Below are 18,931 nucleotides of genomic sequence, written 5' to 3' on the forward strand. Positions count from 1 at the left end.
AGTTTGTGCACAAAATAAGCTTTTTGTGCATATGGAACATTTCTGGGATCTTATGTTTCATGAGCTGAAATACGAGACCAACACTTCACATGTGTTAATTTTTGTACAGTATATACACACACAATATGAGGAATGAACAGAACTTCAGTTGGTTTAATAGCCATCAATATGAACTAAAATTGATCAAGCTTGGACCAATCACTTTTGTATGAAATTTTCATCATAATAATTCAACGTCAAATGTATTGCCTATGTTTTACATTCCATGCATGCTGTAACACTTACTAATACATATATTTATACAATAATTCACACAAAGCCAAACAATGAAAAGTAATTTTTTTCTTGAATAATTTTATGAAAAAGTAAATGTATTTCTGTTGAACAAAAATTTAAAAAAAAGGGTACAAAAACATTTTAGAATACAAAACTACAAAAAAGATATCAATAATTGGACCTTAAAAAAATATCCAACTAAGGCTGCAATTAACACTTTTTTTTTTAAAAACTATATTTCTGCAGTGTCTTACAAACTCCTGTTCTGAAAACAGCAAGCATCTACTAGTGAGGGGAGTCTATTTGGCAGAACAGTAGAAGGTTCTCTACGCCAAACTTAATCTAGGCACACAGAACCAAATCAGTTACTCTTCCGGGTAAGGCCGTTTTAAGAGACTACCAAAGCATACATTTTAACATCATGGTAAAAGGGGTGTCGCAGAACAGACATGTTGAGCTGGACACGTATGGCAGTGGCAGGACAAAAATACTCTACTTTACAGTTCACAATATAAAATGACTAGGGAGGTAGATGTTCAGTTGAAGGGCTCACCAATTATTCAAGTAAGGATCTTATCAATAGGACTCGCTAACTAAACATCATCAGTTATGAACCACAGTCAGGCCCCTGTACTCTAATGCATACTTTTCCTTCATATGCAAAAATGACAGTGATGGCCATGCTAGGTTGTTAGCTAAATGTACAGCACAGAGAACCCAGGGGAATGCACATACTATATAGAAAAGTAGATCATTTTACAAAAAGCAAGACAGTCTAACAGGACAGGAGTTTATTGTCATCTGAGTGTGTCAAACTAGAACAGGGATTCAGGATCTGCATGGGCCACCAACCAACTGACGTGCGCACCAAAGCTGCCCATAAGCATGACAGAAAAATAACCTCGACCTGCACTTAAGAGTCCTAAAGCAGCTTGCTAACATAAGGCTAGTAAGCTGCAAGCATTAACAGTTCACCGTACTCCCGCAATCAATAGAAAAGTTTATTTGGCAGAACAGAAACAAAGCAGAACGGGTTAATTCTCGCCCTCTTGGGTCGTTCCACCTCAAAAAGCACAAGAAAGAGGATTAACACCCACCATCTCAGATTGTTCTGAAATCATTTCTGTAGTTGGTAACAGATATGATTAGCATTCCTGAAACATTTTGTTGAAATATAATTTGATCTGAGAAATGAAGCTAATTGATTGCACCCAAATTGGCAATTTTAATAGGATTCAGATAATACAATATACAGCTCCATACTACTTGTCAAACAGAACTGAAACTGTATACTGGATGTTGGGGGTGGGCTTGGCATGAGGTCCCCCCCCCCCCAGTAGGTGGCTTTTGACATTTATTTTTGAATTCATCTTGTCTTACTCATGGGTAGGAAGCAGTTTTACCCAAATGAGATGTTGGGTACTATATTTATTGAATATTATCTGAATCCTATCAATTAAAATGGCCACCTTGGGTGCAATGAAAAAGCTTCATTTCTCCAAGATAAAATGTACCTATCAACAAAATGTTTTACGAATGCCAATCTTACCTGTTTCCAATTACAGAAACAATTTCAGAACAATCAGATGGTGGGTGTCATGGCGTGCTGAAATGACATGGAACGACTCGCTCGCCTTCTCAGTCAGAGTCGCTCTTCTCCTCCTTCACCAGTAGTTTCTTCCCTTTCTTCGGCCCCACTCCCATTTCCCGTTTGGCAACTCTCTTGGTGAGGCTGTAGGGGATTTAATGTTTAATTTAAATAAGATTCGGAAAGGAAATGACACACACAAGAGAGCCAAAATTAACAAAAGGGAGAATTCTAATGTTGCATAAGGGAAAGAGAGGGAGAAAGCGAGGATGTGTGTCAGAGAAGTGAGTGAACTCACCGTTTCTGACGGTATCTGTCAGCGTCGGCAACAGGCACCAACTCACTCAGTTCAAGACTGTCATTGAACTTCTTCAGCATTTCATATTTTTCCTTCCCTCGAATCTGGATGGGCAGATGAGCCCAGTTACACACAGTATACACAAACAGCAGACTAGTGACTAGGCATCTCTGAAGGGGACTAGACATGATAATAAACTGCCATTGGTCTGTTCTCTGAGCAGTTACCTGAAGAGTGTAGATCTCATCGTCGCTCACAGCAGGGGAGGACTTGGTCTTCTTACTGGCCTCAGGCCGAGGGGCAGGCAGGGAGGCCTCCTTCACAGCTTAGAAGAACACAAACATGACACACACGATGAGGAACTGCTCACACTCAGGGTCATAGGTCAATGTCAACCTTTATCAGCCATCATACAACTTTAAAAGTCCAATGTGAATCTGGCATCTTTCTTTTTGCCATTCTATGTTAATCCCAACCCCAAGACCACCGCTTTAAGATTGTCAGGATCAATTACAGCGTTTGATTCCCTGGGCAGGCTTGGTCTTGGTCTCCAGGGTTGTCTCCTGCTGCTTCTTCAGGTTGATCTCCTCCGTCTTCCTGTCTCGACCAGGACAGGCACACACACGCACCTCAAAGGAGCGCCGGCCCAGGAGCTGCCCCCTGCAGAACGGGAGAGGAAGTTCCCATCACTGTCATACTATGACATGACATTGGCTGGGGGTCAACCCAGGACCACGGTTGGGGTCAATTCCATTTTAATTCAGTCAAATGATACATTTGACTAATTAGAAAAGCCACAATGACTGAATGTAAATGGAACTGAGACAAACCCCTGCAGAGGAGTGACAGGCAGGTAGCGATGACAAAGCAAAGACAATCAATGGAGCAGTGGTCTAAAATGGATTATTAGACGACACTCACTCCTGTGTCTCCAGGGTGATGATGGTGAGGATGGGTCTGCGGTTCATCCCGCCCATACAGGAGCTGTTGCACATGAAGTTGTAGAGCACCGTGGTACACTCTGATCCCACCTGGGAAACCAGATAGAGATAGACAGCTGTGACTGATGGATGCCCCCAAACACACGCTCCCTCACACAAAACATATACAGTGCTGTGAAAAAGTATCTGCCCCCTTCTCTGATCCTCTCTTACTTCTGCACATTTTTTGAAACGGAATGTTAAGCAGATCTTCAAACAAAACCTAATGTTAGATAAAGGGAACCTGAGTGAACAAATAACAACACTTACATAAACAAATTTATGCAACACCTAATACCCTTGTGTGAAAAAGTAATTGCCCCTTACACACATCTGGGTATGCCACCTTTAGCTACAGTGACACCAACCATACACTTCCTGTAGATGTTAATCAGTCGCTCACGTCACTGTGGAGGAATATTGGCCCACTCTTCCATGCAGAACTGCTTTAACTCAGCGACATGTGGGTTTGCAAGCATGAACTGCTCGTTTCAAGTCCTACCACGACATCTGAATTGGGATTAGGTCTGGAGACTTCGACTAGGCCATTCCAAAACTTAAAATGTGTTGCTTTTTAACCATTTTCATGTCGACTTGATTGTGTGTTTTGGATCATGCATGACCCAGCTGCGCTTCAGCTCACAGGCGGATGGACTGACATTCTCTGATACAGAGCAGAATTAATGGTTCATTCTATTAAGGCAAGTCGTTCTGGTCCCGAGGCAGCAAAGCATCCCAAACGCATCCCACTACCACCTTTGGTATAAGGTTCTTACTGTGTAATGCAGTGTTTGGTTTTTGGCAGGCATAATGGGGCACGTGTCATCCAAAAAGTTATACTTTTGACTTATCTGTCCATCGAACATTCTTCCCAGAGTCTTGATGATCATCCAGGTGCTTATTATCATCTGCTTATCTTATTTCTGTATGGATGATTTATAAAGCCAGGCATGTTTAACAGTTAGGCTATTGATTATAGACTTAATTAAGTTGGGGTTCTCGTGCTCCTAAATGATCTTAGACAATTAAGGCAAGGGGCGTTTTCTCGTCTCCTCACTCCGCTGCTGCCTCCGACACATTGTTCTCAACACCAATATGCTGGTTTACTTAACTATTTTGCACATTGCAACATATAGGAGAGGCGCTAATTCAACGGTGCACGGATGTTTAAGTTCTAGCACCGCGGACAGCGCCCGCCATCCATCACGGGAGAAAGCGCATGTTATAAATTAATATATGTATTAGTGAACCATTATTCTCATATAACATAACCATTTACAATTTCAGTAGCACGTCTTACATGCTGACCAGACCGGACACGTCGCGTGCGCCGCAAAATAAATTTAGAAATCCATGTTATTTAATTATTGCACGCACACTGCTCGCGCACGCCAACGAGCGTCTGCGACGCCAAGGGCTAAAATAGAAGTCGTTCCTATTTCTGACGTAGATCACGCTGAAAGTCCTGCCTCTCCCATCTCCTCATTGGTTTATAGAAGCAGGTACCCACGTGTCATCTCCTCATTGGTTATACCCACGTGGGTGATTGAAAGACGAACTTTGTTCCCGGTTGTCGTGGTATTACAATGAAAGTTTAAATGCGATCATATAAGTTCAAAGATGAAAAAGCCTGGAAGGAGGAGAGATGACTAGAAACGATTCGGTTGGCTGTTTTATGTGTGGATTAATTGTCGGGGTAGATGTCCTTGTTATTTTACCTGAAATGCACAACTCAATGTTTATATCCCAGGACAAATTAGCTAGCAACAGCAAGCTAGCTAAATAGGACAAATTAACATTAGCTAGCAAGTGCAAGCTAACTAGCTAAATTGCCATACATGTTTAATGCTTTTCGACCTGTCCCCAAATTAATGTCATTGGTTCAGAGTTTGTTTTGATATTTTAACCTGCGTGTCGTGATCGCGTTTGGTGTGGGGGGACAAAATACATTTATGCACGATGGCGCACAAGCGCAGCCGGTTTGGGTTCCGTGTTAGAGCACAGGTGTCAAACTCATTCCACAGAGAGCCGAGTGTAATCAGGTTTTCACTCCCCCCTTGCACTTGATCGATGAATTAGACTCACTAATTAGTCAGGAACTCCCCACACCTGGTTGCCTAGGGCTTAATCGAAAGGAAAAAAACTCAAACCTGCAGACACCAATATGCTGGTTTACTTAACTATTTGCTTGACTGCTTGACTAAAGAAATCTCGGTCGACCAACAGCCTATAGACCAAACAATCGTCCAATCGACTAAATGGGGTCAGCCCTAACTCACACACAACAGTAGTGTATGGGACCTACCTGAGGAGGCTCATAGGGGACGAGCACGCTCTGTCTCAGAGTGTTACCATCCTCCATATACTCTGCTCGCTGGTTCCCCTCAACTCTGACCAGGTGACCTCGCGGGGCAGGACCTAAGGCACAGAAAACACTTGCGTATTAAGTGACACACAGAGGATAACCTACCAGTCAAAACATTTGCGTTACTCATTCAAGAGGCAACAAGTGTAAGTATAAAATGACGTTTAAACTCCTTTTATAGTGTGGACCCTCTATACTGCATCGAAAAGCACACTGTGTAACATTCTAGATCAATCTAACATGTTTTACTATGGGTAAGAGTAGCCTTCCCGCTGTGTTGTGTACCTTCATTGTTCTCGCTGGTGCTCTGGTGGTGAGGGCAGCGTCTCACCACGTCAGCCACGTCACTCAGCTTCTTATAGATGGCCAGGGCTCGTACCACTGCCCCAGGAGGAGGAGGGTGGTCCACCACAATCTGAACTGGACAAGTCTTCGCCAACTGGCAAAACAACTTGTTCAGGTCTGGCGAGTACTGGAGAGAGAAAGAGTTTGTTGAATCAAAAACAATACTTGGGTCTTTGTTTAATCTGTCAGCATTGTTCTAATCCCAGTGTGATAGATAATATGGCAACGAAATACAAACTCCACCATACAAAATTTGGTCACTGGATCCAAACTGCGTGCGTCCTTATTCCGAGGTGCATATTGAAGATATTGGAAGAAGTGTCCACATTTACTTTGTCAGCCAACAAGATGAGTAGGCCTAACGAACTTCTATTTTTCTGATAGTTTGATAGAACTCACAAAATGATCATGTATACATGTCCAAAATTCACAAAGTAAATCTGCTCCCCCATTGTTCTCGTCTGACTCTGCCCTGAACCTTTCCAAGTCCCCTTTGTAGCGTTGGACAGTAGAAAATGTATTTATTTCAAAGCACTTGATTAGTTTAGATCTAATTAGTGACACGAGAAGGAAATTTGACCATTACAAATAGTTTGGACAAAATAGGAATCTTTACCTTCTGTATAAAAGCAGAGTCCTCTTGATTCTTATCAACTGTACTAAAACTCAACAACTGTACTAAAACTCAAGGCTGCTGTGACAGCCCAGCATCCTCCAAATAAACATCACTCCTCTCCTGATATACTCTCCAGATTATGAATGAGTCCAGGTTTAAATATTCTGTAGAGATTAAGCTGCTCCCCCAGTTCATATGGGCAGGACTGAAACCCCTCCCCCAGCCCTGCTTTGAGGCAAGTCAAGACATGTCCTCACAGGCAAACTTTACCATTGCCATTTAAACCGTATGCTTACTATGCTTTATTAAAACATTCCAGTGAAGGTATTGTTTACTACAGTACAATGTTAGGCATTACTAATATTGTTTTTTTTAGCAGCCATATTGCAAATTTACCATTATAAAGTAAATGATATAGCTCCCATCACATTTACAATGCCTGCCTACAATGAGTTACATTGTACAAGTTTGATATCAACATCAGTAACATTGTTGCAAGTAGAAGACGTTTATGCTAATGTAACCATTTCAAATGAAACTTAATTTCGTCTTAAGTCTATTTTTCAGATTTTATTTCAAAAACCCATAATCTCTTAAACACTGAACAAAAATATAAATGCAACATGTAAAGTGTTGGTCCCATGTTTCATGAGCTGAAATAAAAACAAAATGTTTTCCGAATGCACAAAAAGCTTGTTTCTCTCAACATGTTTGACATTTCCCGTCGGAAAAACTCAGAACAAGCATGTGAAGGCTTTGATTTCTGGTAAAACAGATGGAAAAAGGGTCTTAGAAATACATCAAAACACAATGTTGAAGTAAAGACCCCTGACAACTAATAAACGGTTATATTTAGTTTTCCTGAAATGTTTTGCCTTCTGTAGGTTTAAGAAATATTGCCTAGTATCTTGTCATTCTGTTACCAAAAACCCACATATTTTGAAGATATATTCGAATCTCACGCACGAGGGAGGACAATGAAAGTTCACAGAAGTAACACGTAAAGTTAAACCAACCAATTAGTTACCGTTTCCACAAAACAATTTAGCTTATGATTTATTAAGTGATTAAAATGCATCATTCTGTTACCAAATTGGTAACAGAAAGACAACCCCCAAAGAATTTGGAATTCATCAAATCAAAATGTTATTTGTCACATGCGCCAAATACAACCGGTGTAGACCTTACAGTGAAATGCTTACTTACAAGCACTTAAACAACAATGCTTCAAGAAGTAAAAAAAAGCTGTGAAGTAGCCTTTTGGACATAGACTTGGCGCTCAGGTACCACTTGCCGTGTGGTAGCAGAGAGGACAGTCTATGACTAGGGTGGCGGAAGCCTTTGACAATTGTATTGCCTTCCTCTGACACCTACTGGTATAGAAGTCCTGGATGGCAGGAAGCTTGGCCACAGTGATGTACTATCCTCTGTAGTGCCTTGCGGTCGAAGGCCGAGCAGTTGTCATACCTGGCAGTGATGCAACCAGTCAGGATGCTCTCGATGGTGCAGCTGTAGAACCTTTTGAGGATCTGAGGACCCATGCCAAATCTTTTCAGTCTCCTGCGGGGGAATAGGCTTGTCGTGTTGTTACCTACCCTTACCACCTTGGGGCGGCCCATCAGGAAGTCCAGGATCCAGTTGCAGAGGGAGGTGTTTAGTCCCAGGGTCCTTAGCTTAGTGATGAGCTTGGAGGGCACTATGGTGCTTAACGCTGCGCTGTACTCAATGAAGAGCATTCTCACATAGATGTTCCTTTTGTCCAGGTGAGAAAGGGCAGTGTTGAGTGCAATATAAATTGCGTCATCTGTGGATCTGTTGGGGCGGTATGCATATTAGAGTGGGTCTAGCATTTCTGGGATAACGGTGTTGATGTGAGCCATGACCAGCCTTTCAAAGCATTTCATAGCTACAGATGAGTGCTACGGGTCAGTAGTTATTTTAGGCAGGTTACCTTAGTGTCCTTGGGCACAGGGACTATGGTTGTCTGCTTGAAACATGTTGGTATTACAGTCAGGGACCGGTTGAAAATGTTAGTGAAGACACTTGCCAGTTGGTCAGCGCATGCTCGGGATTTCTTATAAGCTTCCGGGTTAGATTCCCGCTCCTTGAAAGCGGTAGGTTTACCCTTTAGCTCAGTGCGGATGTTGCCTGTAATCCATGGCTTCTGGTTGGGGTATGTATGTACGGTCCCTGTGGGGACCACATCACTAATGTAGCTTAGCATCGGCTTCAACTGACCACTTATTGACCAAGTCACTGGTGCTTCCTACTTTAGTTTTTGATTGTATGCAGGAGGATAGAATTATGGTCAGATTTGCCAAATGGAGGGCGAGGGAGAGCTTTGAACACGTCTCTGTGTGTGAAGTAAAGGTGGTCTAGAATTTCCCCCTCTCTGATTGCACATTTAACATGCTGGTAGAAATGAGGTAAAACGGATTTGAGTTTCCCTGCATTAAAGTCACCAGTCACTAGGAGCGCCACCTCTGGATGAGCAATTTTCTGTTTGCTTATGGCCTATACAGCGCATTGAGTGCGGCTTTAGTGCCAGCATCAATTTGTGGCGGTATATAGACAGCCACGAAAAATACAGAAACTCTTGGTAAATAGTGTGGTCTACAGTTTGATAAGATACTCTACCTCAGGCGAGCAAAACCTTGAGACTTCCTTAGATTTCGTGCACCAGCTGTTGTTTACGAATATACATAGACCACCACCCCTTGTCTTACCAGAGGCCGCGGTTATATCCGGCCTGAAAAAGCTTAACATTTTATTCATGTCGTCGTTCAGCCACGACTCGGTGAAACATAAGATACGTTTTTTTATGTCCCATTGGTAGGATATAAGTGATCTTAGTTTGTCTACTTTATCGATCGATTGTACGTTGGCTAACAGGACCGAAGATAGATTACCCTCTCGGTGACGGATCCTTACAAGGCACCCGGACCTTCGTCCACGATACCTCCGTCTCCTTCTCTTGCGAATGACGGGGATGAGGGCCTTGACGGGCGTCTGAAGTAAATCCTTCCCGTCCGTCTCGTTGAAGAAAAAGTATTCCTCCAGTACGGGGTGAGTAACCGCTGTCCTGATATTTAGAAGCTCTTTTCGGCCATAAGACGGTGGTAGAAACATTATGAGAAAAATAAATTACAAATAACAGCTCAAGGTGCCATTCCCTTATATAGTAGTGACAAACCACAGTTCGGTCACCTGCTACTGTCCTACCTTCAACTCATAACAGTTCTTTCTTCGTCATGTGGTGGTCAAACGGTCCGAAAACACTCTGGACAACCCCTCCCTCTCTCCGTGTCACCCCTCGCGGCTTTTACTGACACCTACCCATGAGCCTCCTCCCTTTCCATTTACTGTAACCAGCCCTCTCACCCACTGTGCCTTGTTATTTTATTGTTGCTCTTTTTCTTGTTTATTTAGTAAAAAAAAATTCTTAAAACTGCGTTGTTGGTTAAGGGTTTGTAAGTAAGCATTTAAAAGGTAAGGTCTACCTACACCTGTTGTATTCGGCGCATGTGAAAAATAAAATTAGATTTTGACGTCCAGGACTTAATATTGTCAGTCCAAATCTGAAGCAATCATAGATGTTTGGACAACAGTACAGTAAAAAGTAGATTATAGGTCAGTACAGTTCAGAAGAGCACACTAGAGTACAGTATAACTTACTGTACTATACTCTGCTCTGAACTCTACTTTGCTGTGCTATACTCTACTGTACTCTGTCTGTTTCACCAGTTTGGACATCTATAATTGGTACAGATTTGGTCTGGTCCGAACAAATTTGGTCTTGTTTGGGGGTGGAGCTCATTAGAATAATATCCAGTGTGTAGTAGAATAATAAGCAAGCATTCAAAGTAGGATATTACATTTTTCTACCTTTGTGTACCTATTCAGGATGCATGACCATGAAGAGAACGACTCATAATTATGCATAGTACAGATCATGGACCCATAATGTTATTGTTACCAGGTGTTAATCTAGTTCACTTACTGTAATTCAATAAACAAAATAGATTTTTTCAAACTCAAGGTGTCATATCATAGCCCACACTCCATTCTTTCTGCAGACATCTTTTTATAGGGATAGCTTGGGATTTTGGCAACTTCCCCAGAGTCAGATGAACTTGTGGATATCATTTTCATGTTTCTGCGCTAACGCTAGTTAGCATTGGCTCGTGAAACTACCTCATACTATATGGAGAGACATACAAATTGTATCCACGAGTTAGGGATAATTGCTAAAATACCGCACTTTAAATCTGGGTAGCTATTTAACAGAGTTCTTGGAAATCGTGGTCAAACCGAGGGTGATTTTACTGCCATTCCTGTTACCAAACTTTAAAATCTGCACTGTTCAAGTAAAATGTATTTGTGTAAAATTCAGTGCAATGGTTTTGCTTTGGCATACTTTTTCTGAAAAATCAGAGTCTCTGCATCATTCAGTTACTGTGGAATTGACCACCACTAAGAGTTATGAGATTATACATCAGATAAAATCCATCAGATGATATTTCATTAAAACTATAGTCAATGTGATTGATAAGCTACAGAAAGTATTTAGGCAATTTAGATCAACTTTCTTTACACAGCCTACTTTAAATAATGAATAAGAGCTTCATTGAGCAGCCATCATAGCCCAATAAAATCTGCGATGCGGGAAAGCGAGGACGGAATCACAGGATCTGATATTAAAAAGGAATTAAACAATATAACAAATTTTTAATTGAACCTGGTAAAAAGTTAATTAGATGTATTGAACTAGAAAACTTGGTAAACTGCACTAGTTTCTCAAATCAATGCATCAGTGCTTCTCATTTCCAGCAACTTTCTGAAGTAGTAATGGCTAGGGAATGCGCTCGTTTGTGTTGTGTAACTGGTTAGAATGCCAAAACTGAAGGCTTTCCCCCAAAAAACGTTTCAATTAACTGTTGACTGCAAAGTAGGCCTACTTGGCAGAAGAACAACATGATGAATTGCCTATCAATCAGGTGGGCATTTGTTTTGCCACATACATACAGGATATTTTTTCCCAGACATCAAAAGTGGTCTCCTGATGTGGTTTAAGCATTGTTGTGGACCAATGTTGTTCCTATGAAAAAGTGTGATTTTGTTTGGCGAAAACCTAAAAGAAAAACTGGAGGGAAAAAAAATCACAAATCTTTAACAAAAAAGTCCAATTATTTTTGTGGGAAAAAACAAACAAAGGCCCTAGATACATAGGTGAGGGTGTCAAATCCCTTAGACTTACTGTGCAAGTGACGGACTTGGCTGTGCTGGACTGGAGGAAACGGAGCTGGAACCCCAGGGCCCCGGGGTAGTCAGAGGTGGTTGGTACGGTGGAGGTAGGTGGCGAGCCAGTGTCCAGGGTAGAGATGGATGGCTGGGGTGCAGGCTCTGTTGCAGACACCTCAAACAGACTCGGATCAAATTCCCCCTGGAGAGGGGTCTCCATCATGAACTGCATGTAAGAGAATTATGTTTTTCTTAAAACAACGAATGGTATCAGAGCAATACTTTCCTACAAAGGTTAGGTAAATAGTGCACTGCAATGGAGACCAACATGTTTTCAGCAACAACCAAATTGTAACTTGAGACAACATTAAAATAACTCACTAAATTAAACATATAAATAACATGCACAAGGAAAAATTACTTGCTGCAGTGACACGTACATTACCATAATCCACCCAAGCCGGGGTTACAGGTGATGGAACTGCCCTGATATGAGAGAGGGAGAGAAAGAGACTTTAAAACTCAGAAAACAACCAAATGCAGGCATTAATAATTGAACAGTTCAGATTGTGGAAACTTTGGAGCTGATGGTGATAGCAACAGCTGCTTTGCTTATGTCTACACTCACATATGGTCATAACCCTGAGGATGGAGAGACAACCCTGAGAGGCAGAAACACTTGGAGGTAGAAACAAAACATGATATTTCAGTATCTGATTCATTCAATTGTAATACTGCACGTTTTTTCTTACAACAGGTTCAAATTCATTTTCCACAGGTCCTCGAAAGACTCTTGGCTGAGGGGAAGAGACACGTTCTCCGCCAGATCCGCCATGATAGCGTTCTCTAGCACCTCAAAGCAGCACGCAGGGAAGAAAAGCCAACCGGGGCTGAAAGGAGGCAAGCGATGATAATGAGATGAAATAAGCGTTACCGTATTTACTATGTAACGTTAAACAGTATAAAATACAAATTGCCAAGAGAAATCAAAATGATTAGCTCGTAGTGATTAGAATGGTAGGGCTCAACATGCTAAGTGTGGTTCAAAACCTTTTCGTCTTTCATACATAACAGGCGCACTTCCGTGTTATTGCCACGATGACTATGCAATAGCTAACAAACGTACATAATTGCAATACAATCTAACGTTAACTAGGTATTAAACAATAATGCCGACGTACAATCTCCCTTGCTAGGTAACTCCCATTCAAGTCAGTCTCATAGATCAAAGCAGTACAGTCATTGGCTACCTGAATGATGTATAACAACAAAACCCATAAACCACAAACCAAGCAATGTTCTCTAGAAACTAGATTGCTCTGATCATTTGGTGGTGGACGTGGACTAACTTACCTTCTCCGATCTGATTACCCCAAAACTCTTGATTGCACAGTGCTGCCGGTGAAGTGTAGCTAGCTAACTCGGTATGTAAATTCACATTTGTTATTGCCGTGGGTGTTAAGAATCTAGCTTGCCAGCACAATATTTTTATACTTTTCTTCCACGCGTTGGGGAATCCCCTAAATTTGACCTGTAATATGGGCGGAGTCAAATGGGTCATCCAGTCAAATCCAACCAACGAAAAGTAAATTAATTCAAATCAAAACTGCGCCGAGGGGATCGAAATGTATTTATAATATCATTTTAGTGTTGTAAATTATAATAAACTTAAAATAAAATATCAAAGGAATATTTTCATGTTGTATGATTTAAGTGTCGATGGGTGCGTTCCAGAAATAGTCTCCCAAGGAAAACGGACAAGTTTGACATTCCAGATACATTGGAGGTGTCCCGCTAGCAGTTGTGTAAAGTACTTAAGTGAAAATACTTTAAAGTACTACTTAGGTCGTTTTTGGGGTAACTGTACTTTACTATGAATGTTTGACAACTTTTACTTCACTACATTCCTAAAGAAAATGATGTACTTTTTACTCCATACATTTTCCCTGACACCCAAAAGTACTCGCTACATTTTGAATGCTTAGCAGGACAGGAAAATGGTCTAATTCATAAGCTTATCAAGAGAACATCCCTGGTCATCCCTACTGCCTCTGATCTGGCGGACTCGCTACACACATGCTTAGTTTTGAAATGATGTCTGAGAGTTGGAGTGTGCCCCTTGATATCCGTAAATGCTTAAAAAAAACTAGAAAATGTGTCTGCTTTGCTTAATAGAAGGAATTTTACAATATTTATACCTATACTTTTGATACTTAAGTACATTTTACCAATTACATTTGATACTTAAGTATATTTAAAACCAAATAATTTTACTCAAGTTGTATTTTACTGGGTGACTTTCACTTGAGTCATTTTCTATTAAAAGGTATCTTTACTTTTACTCAAGTATGAAAATTGGGTACTTTTTCCACCACTGGGCCCACTAATAGTGGGGGCTTTGCGCCCAAGGAATACTGTAACACGGGCTGGTGTCTACCTAAGGCCCAAGTTTTTATGGTACAGGGAGCAGATCCTCACCTTTGCACCACAGGATCATAACATTTAGCAATCTGTCAGCTCTCTCTCCATCTACAATGAAACCTGCAAAGGCATGAATAATCTGGAACGCACCCAAATGGCCTGTCCAGAGCTGATTATTACAAAAGTGACATAAAATTAAGAGATGCTTTTATAGATTCAAATTAACAGAATACAAACCATTTACATGTCCACTTTACCGATATCATACACTCACCTTCATATGTACTTGGACAGTGAAGCTACATTTTTTAAATTTGGCTCTATACTCCAGCATGTTGGGTTTTCATAAATATCGATTTAAGCGCTTTATGTATATAGTCACACCCGAGTGCTTTCATTTCTAAACGGTAAATCAGATATGTATGAAAATACCCTCAAATAAAAGGTGACATTCTGTACGGTTGCCTCATATGAAACATTTGATTTCAAAATGCTGGAGTAAAGAGACATTTTAGCTTCACTTTCAAAACACAGGTGAGTATATATGCTGGATTACAGACCAAAAACACCAGAAAGAGTGGTGTGACAATTTCAGAGCCTCCATTTCATGAAATTTACTGAAAAAGTAGATAGAAGTTTCAAGTGGATATTTCATCATTTTCTTGACCATCTAAAAGTCAATAAAGGATACATAGTTATAAAATCCAACTTTTCAAACAAACTTTTGATATAATCAGATAAATATGTTAGACAAATACTTTACAGGGAAAACGGAGATTCTCTGCACATCCCTTTCTGCTTCTCTACCACATGGGCACATACAATGGCTCTCTGTCACAGGCACATTCCAGACATGGTGAACAAGACTGTCAAACAATACATAACTAACAAAACCAATAAATGCAGGTAAATAATACATATATAATTAATTCAAATAATTATTGTAGATAATCGGCAGAATCTACCGCACACCTAAGTCAGATTAGTGAAAGCGCTGGAGGCAAATTGCTAAACTGGAGAAACAGGAAAAACTATCCACACACTTCCAGACAGATGCAAATTCATTTTAATAGTAGCTGAGCTTTCGGTCAGCCGACCTTTACCTTAAAGTAAATTCAAATAATTCATATAATACTTTAAAAGCCTAAACACTAATGTATCAGTGTAACATATATTTCTCAGATAGAAAATGGGACTAATTACATCAAAAACCTCCGAAACCATACGGTTAATTGAAATATGTACAAATTAACACAATAAAATTGATTGACTGCATAGCACGTTTATCGAATATCAATGGCAACCTACTCCTGCAATTGAATCACCCACCTGTCATTGGTGATGCCTGGAAAAGTAGTAGAGAAAGAGGTCTCCATGAGTGGGTTTGAAACTCTGGGGAGATGGAAAGATCGAGAGGTTGCATAGAGATCCATGATAAACAATAGTGAACAAAGGGCGTAAAATTGCTCCTATAATTCTAACTGACTAAAAGCCGGAAATGGAGGTTTGGTCTGGGTATAGTCAAATAGAAGGTCAAAACATCAGGAAAAGAGCATCATTGGTAACCAATTGTATTGCTTGAACAGTTTCGGAAGTAGAAATCAACCATTTTTTTGAAAGTAAAGGAACACCCTCATGAAGACCCCGTTATCTGTGAGGAAAATGTATAAACTTGAAGGATATTAGCCAATAGACACCATTATTGAATGACAAATATAGGAAACAAAAAAATTGAGTAGTTGACGTGAAATGGAAATAGTTATATACACGAGAGAAAAAAAGGAAAACGGGCGAATATAACACTCACTCCAAAAGCAACTGTACAAAATTCACAAATAGATACATCACCCACATAAAAAGTCAAGTCATCCCAGTGCTTTCAACTACAAGAAAACAGACTCAGTGATTCATTCAAATAACACACTGGTTTCAGTTTCATCAGTCCCATAGCAATGTGAAGAGTAAAATCCAGAAGGGAACGAAGAATCCAAAAACAGTAGGCTATATTTTGATATCTATCTCGACCTACTTATTTTCTCTTAAGTTGAAATCTGAAACATGACGAGTCACTGGAGAGCAGGCCATTTTTTCTTAATTTTTCGCGCTCTCCCTCTTCCTAAACACTAAAAAGTGCATAATCAACTTCCGCCTTTCTTCTCTCCCACAGACTGGCATATATTCAAGACTCTTCTGCATGTGATCCTGTAACACTTTTTTTATGCTTTACTTCTTGTGAATGACCTCTCCTTAGATTCATCGCTGTATGAAAATGTTTCTATTTCAAGTAATCATATCTCAAAGTTCTTTCTTTCGTTTTTACAAAGATTACCACCTTCACTTCCCTCCCACATAACTTGTCACATGTTCTCTTCTTACACATCACCATACGCCTCTGCATTAAAAAATAAAAACCATTGCATGTTTAGTTTCAAGTGCAATTTAATAAAATTAGTAGATTTTCATTTAAAAAAGTTTAGGAAAATATGGCTTCCACAAATACAGCACGTTTAAGTGAATCAAAGAGTTCTTCCTGGCAAATGATCATTTCCTCCATGGGCCCTGAGAAGGGTTTACATTTAATCATTTAAAATGTATTAAATAAGATTAAGAACACAATTATGAAGAGAATTTTAAGAGGCTTTCATTATCAGTAAAAATTGAATAGCACAGACTACTGAAGCTTGGGTTCATTTGCTAACACATAAACAATGAAAACAGCACCATTGTTTGGAATGCAAATATTATCATTCTGAATCTACCAATTCTCTATCATAGTATGTCATGATTGAGACACCCTGAATGAAACAGAAAGCTTATCTATTGAAATTCTGATTTTTTATCTCAAACTTAAAAAACATGCTAATGCATACTGAAAGTAGTCAATATACACATTATGGGATGTAATGCAACATTTTGGCAGAAGAAACGCTACATTGATGTACTATTTCAGCAGTTGAAGCCTAAATCTGTGTGGAGAATGATGCCAATCCCTAATTGCTGGTGGTGGTTGTGGCCAGTTTACTTGGTGTGGTGGTAGAACCTCTGTCCCGATTGGCTGTGGGAAAGGTAGGCGTGCCGAGGAGAGCTCTGAAACGTTGCCTGTAAAAGACAAACAAGAAAGCATGAATAGATCCTTTAGAAACATCATACCATAGAAGTATAATTGAGTTATTCTATTTGTAAGCATCACATGGTCTAACTAAACATGAGAATGACTGAGTCGGTCAAATCACAGCTAGGGTGCATCTAGCCTAAAAGTGACGAATACTCAAATCCATATTGTGACTAATGTTGATTTTCATGATGTATTCCTAGTATTTCGTTGAAGCCATTACAATTGGCCATTTGATCTACCTGGCAGCACCAAGGGTGTATGTAATGGGCAGTGCGGCCCAGGTTTGGGTGCTACGTGATAGGTAGGGCTCTGCATTTAGGGAGAGTTATTTTCTACCCTGCATTTTTCAGTCATCTGACCTAAAGAGGCTGATGTAGCATCTTCTCACACCACGTGTGAATTAATTGTCACCCGTGCATACCATAATTGTATAACGGAATTATTCAATTAGTCCAAAATATATTCCCAACCATGTGGATTGACTTCAAAAAGGAAATTACTGCCGACACTTATTCCAGAGAGGAGGAGGCAAAGTGGCAGGGTCTCTGCCCAAAATCTATCCGCGCAGACTGAGCAGACTTGGTCAGTGTTAAGTAGAGCAAGTGAGGAGTTTTTGTATGGGGGGCAATGAGTGTCGAATTTGGTAAAGAGAAAAGTGATTTGCTATTTTGATACGGTAGTTAAGGCTTATTGGATCGAATAGAAGTTTCATAATGCTTAGGTTGTTACGATTGTATTAAATATTTTCTACCAAAGATCATTGTCTAGCTAGAATGTTCCCACTTGATCTCGCCTCCATCCGCCTGCGTTTCGCCTTTGAGGACAAGGACATTGTTTGAGCCCTGTTCCCGGAGAGATACCGTCCTGTAGGATTTCACTCCAACCCTAATCTAGCGCAACTGATTCTAATAATTAGCTGGTTGATAAAAATTAATCCGGTTAGTTACAACTGGGGTTGGATTGAAAACCTAAAGCAGCATACCACCCTGCATACCACTGCTGGCTTGCTTCTGAAGCTAAGCAGGGTTGGTCCTGGTCAGTCCCTGGATGGGAGACCAGATGCTGCTGGAAGTGGTGTTGGAGGGCCAGTAGGAGGCACTCTTTCCTCTGGTCTAAAAAAATATCCCAATGCCCCAGGGCAGTGATTGGGGACACTGTCCTGTGTAGGGTGCCGTCTTTCGGATGGGACGTTAAACGGGTGTCCTGACTCTCTGAGGTCATTAAAGATCCCATGGCACTTATCGTAAGAGTAGGGGTGTTAACCCCGGTGTCCTGGCTAAGTTCCCAATCTGGCCCTCAAACCATCATGGTCACCTAATAATCCCCAGTTTACAATTGGCTCATTCATCCCCTGTAACTATTCCCCAGGTCGTTGCTGCAAATGAGAACGTGTTCTCAGTCAACTTACCTGGTAAAATAACGGTAAAATAAAAAATAAAAAAATAAAAAGGAGAGTAGCTCTCCAGGAACAGGGTTTGAGTGTTTACAGGGAGTGTTTTCTGGGTGGGGAACAACCAATGGGTGAATTTCCCTGTGGGTCCTGCTTTTTGTTACACATCCTAGGGCTTATCAACACTAAAGAACAATTATATAATTAATATAACATTCTTTTCTGAAAAACAATGGCAAAAATAGCAATTCTCTTGGAATTTGAAATACTTTATATGTCCTATCAAACGTGTCAGC

General features: G+C 40.5%; 2 protein-coding genes across 7 annotated transcripts in view; both read right to left on the reverse strand.

Moving 5' to 3' along the window:
- Positions 1-126: 126 nt before the first annotated feature.
- Positions 127-13,249, reverse strand: tp53 (tumor protein p53). Of its 2 annotated transcripts, XM_055942879.1 has the most exons (11): positions 13,063-13,249; positions 12,462-12,599; positions 12,150-12,195; positions 11,726-11,935; positions 5,793-5,979; positions 5,448-5,560; positions 3,084-3,193; positions 2,677-2,822; positions 2,390-2,487; positions 2,163-2,266; positions 127-2,008 (listed from the first exon to the last, which is right to left on the reverse strand). In XM_055942879.1, exons 2-11 carry the CDS (start codon positions 12,542-12,544, stop codon positions 1,915-1,917), a joined length of 1,191 nt encoding a protein of 396 aa, XP_055798854.1. In that variant the 5' UTR covers positions 12,545-12,599; positions 13,063-13,249; the 3' UTR covers positions 127-1,914. The 2 variants fall into 2 exon arrangements, with proteins under 2 accessions (XP_055798854.1, XP_055798855.1); XM_055942880.1 differs by lacking the exons at positions 12,462-12,599; positions 13,063-13,249 and adding an exon at positions 12,338-12,453.
- Positions 13,250-16,551: 3,302 nt separating this feature from the next.
- The window catches only part of LOC129868702 (G protein pathway suppressor 2-like), a 28,739-nt gene continuing 26,359 nt past the window's right edge, over positions 16,552-18,931 (reverse strand). For all 5 annotated transcript variants that reach the window (XM_055942881.1, XM_055942886.1, XM_055942882.1 and 2 more), the window contains exon 12: positions 16,552-17,229. In XM_055942881.1, the coding sequence (XP_055798856.1) occupies positions 17,149-17,229 (81 nt within the window). In that variant the 3' untranslated portion in view covers positions 16,552-17,148. The remainder of the gene's footprint in view (positions 17,230-18,931) is intronic.

Source organism: Salvelinus fontinalis, chromosome 13 (assembly GCF_029448725.1).
Source record: "Salvelinus fontinalis isolate EN_2023a chromosome 13, ASM2944872v1, whole genome shotgun sequence".
Taxonomy (NCBI): Eukaryota; Metazoa; Chordata; class Actinopteri; order Salmoniformes; family Salmonidae; genus Salvelinus; species Salvelinus fontinalis.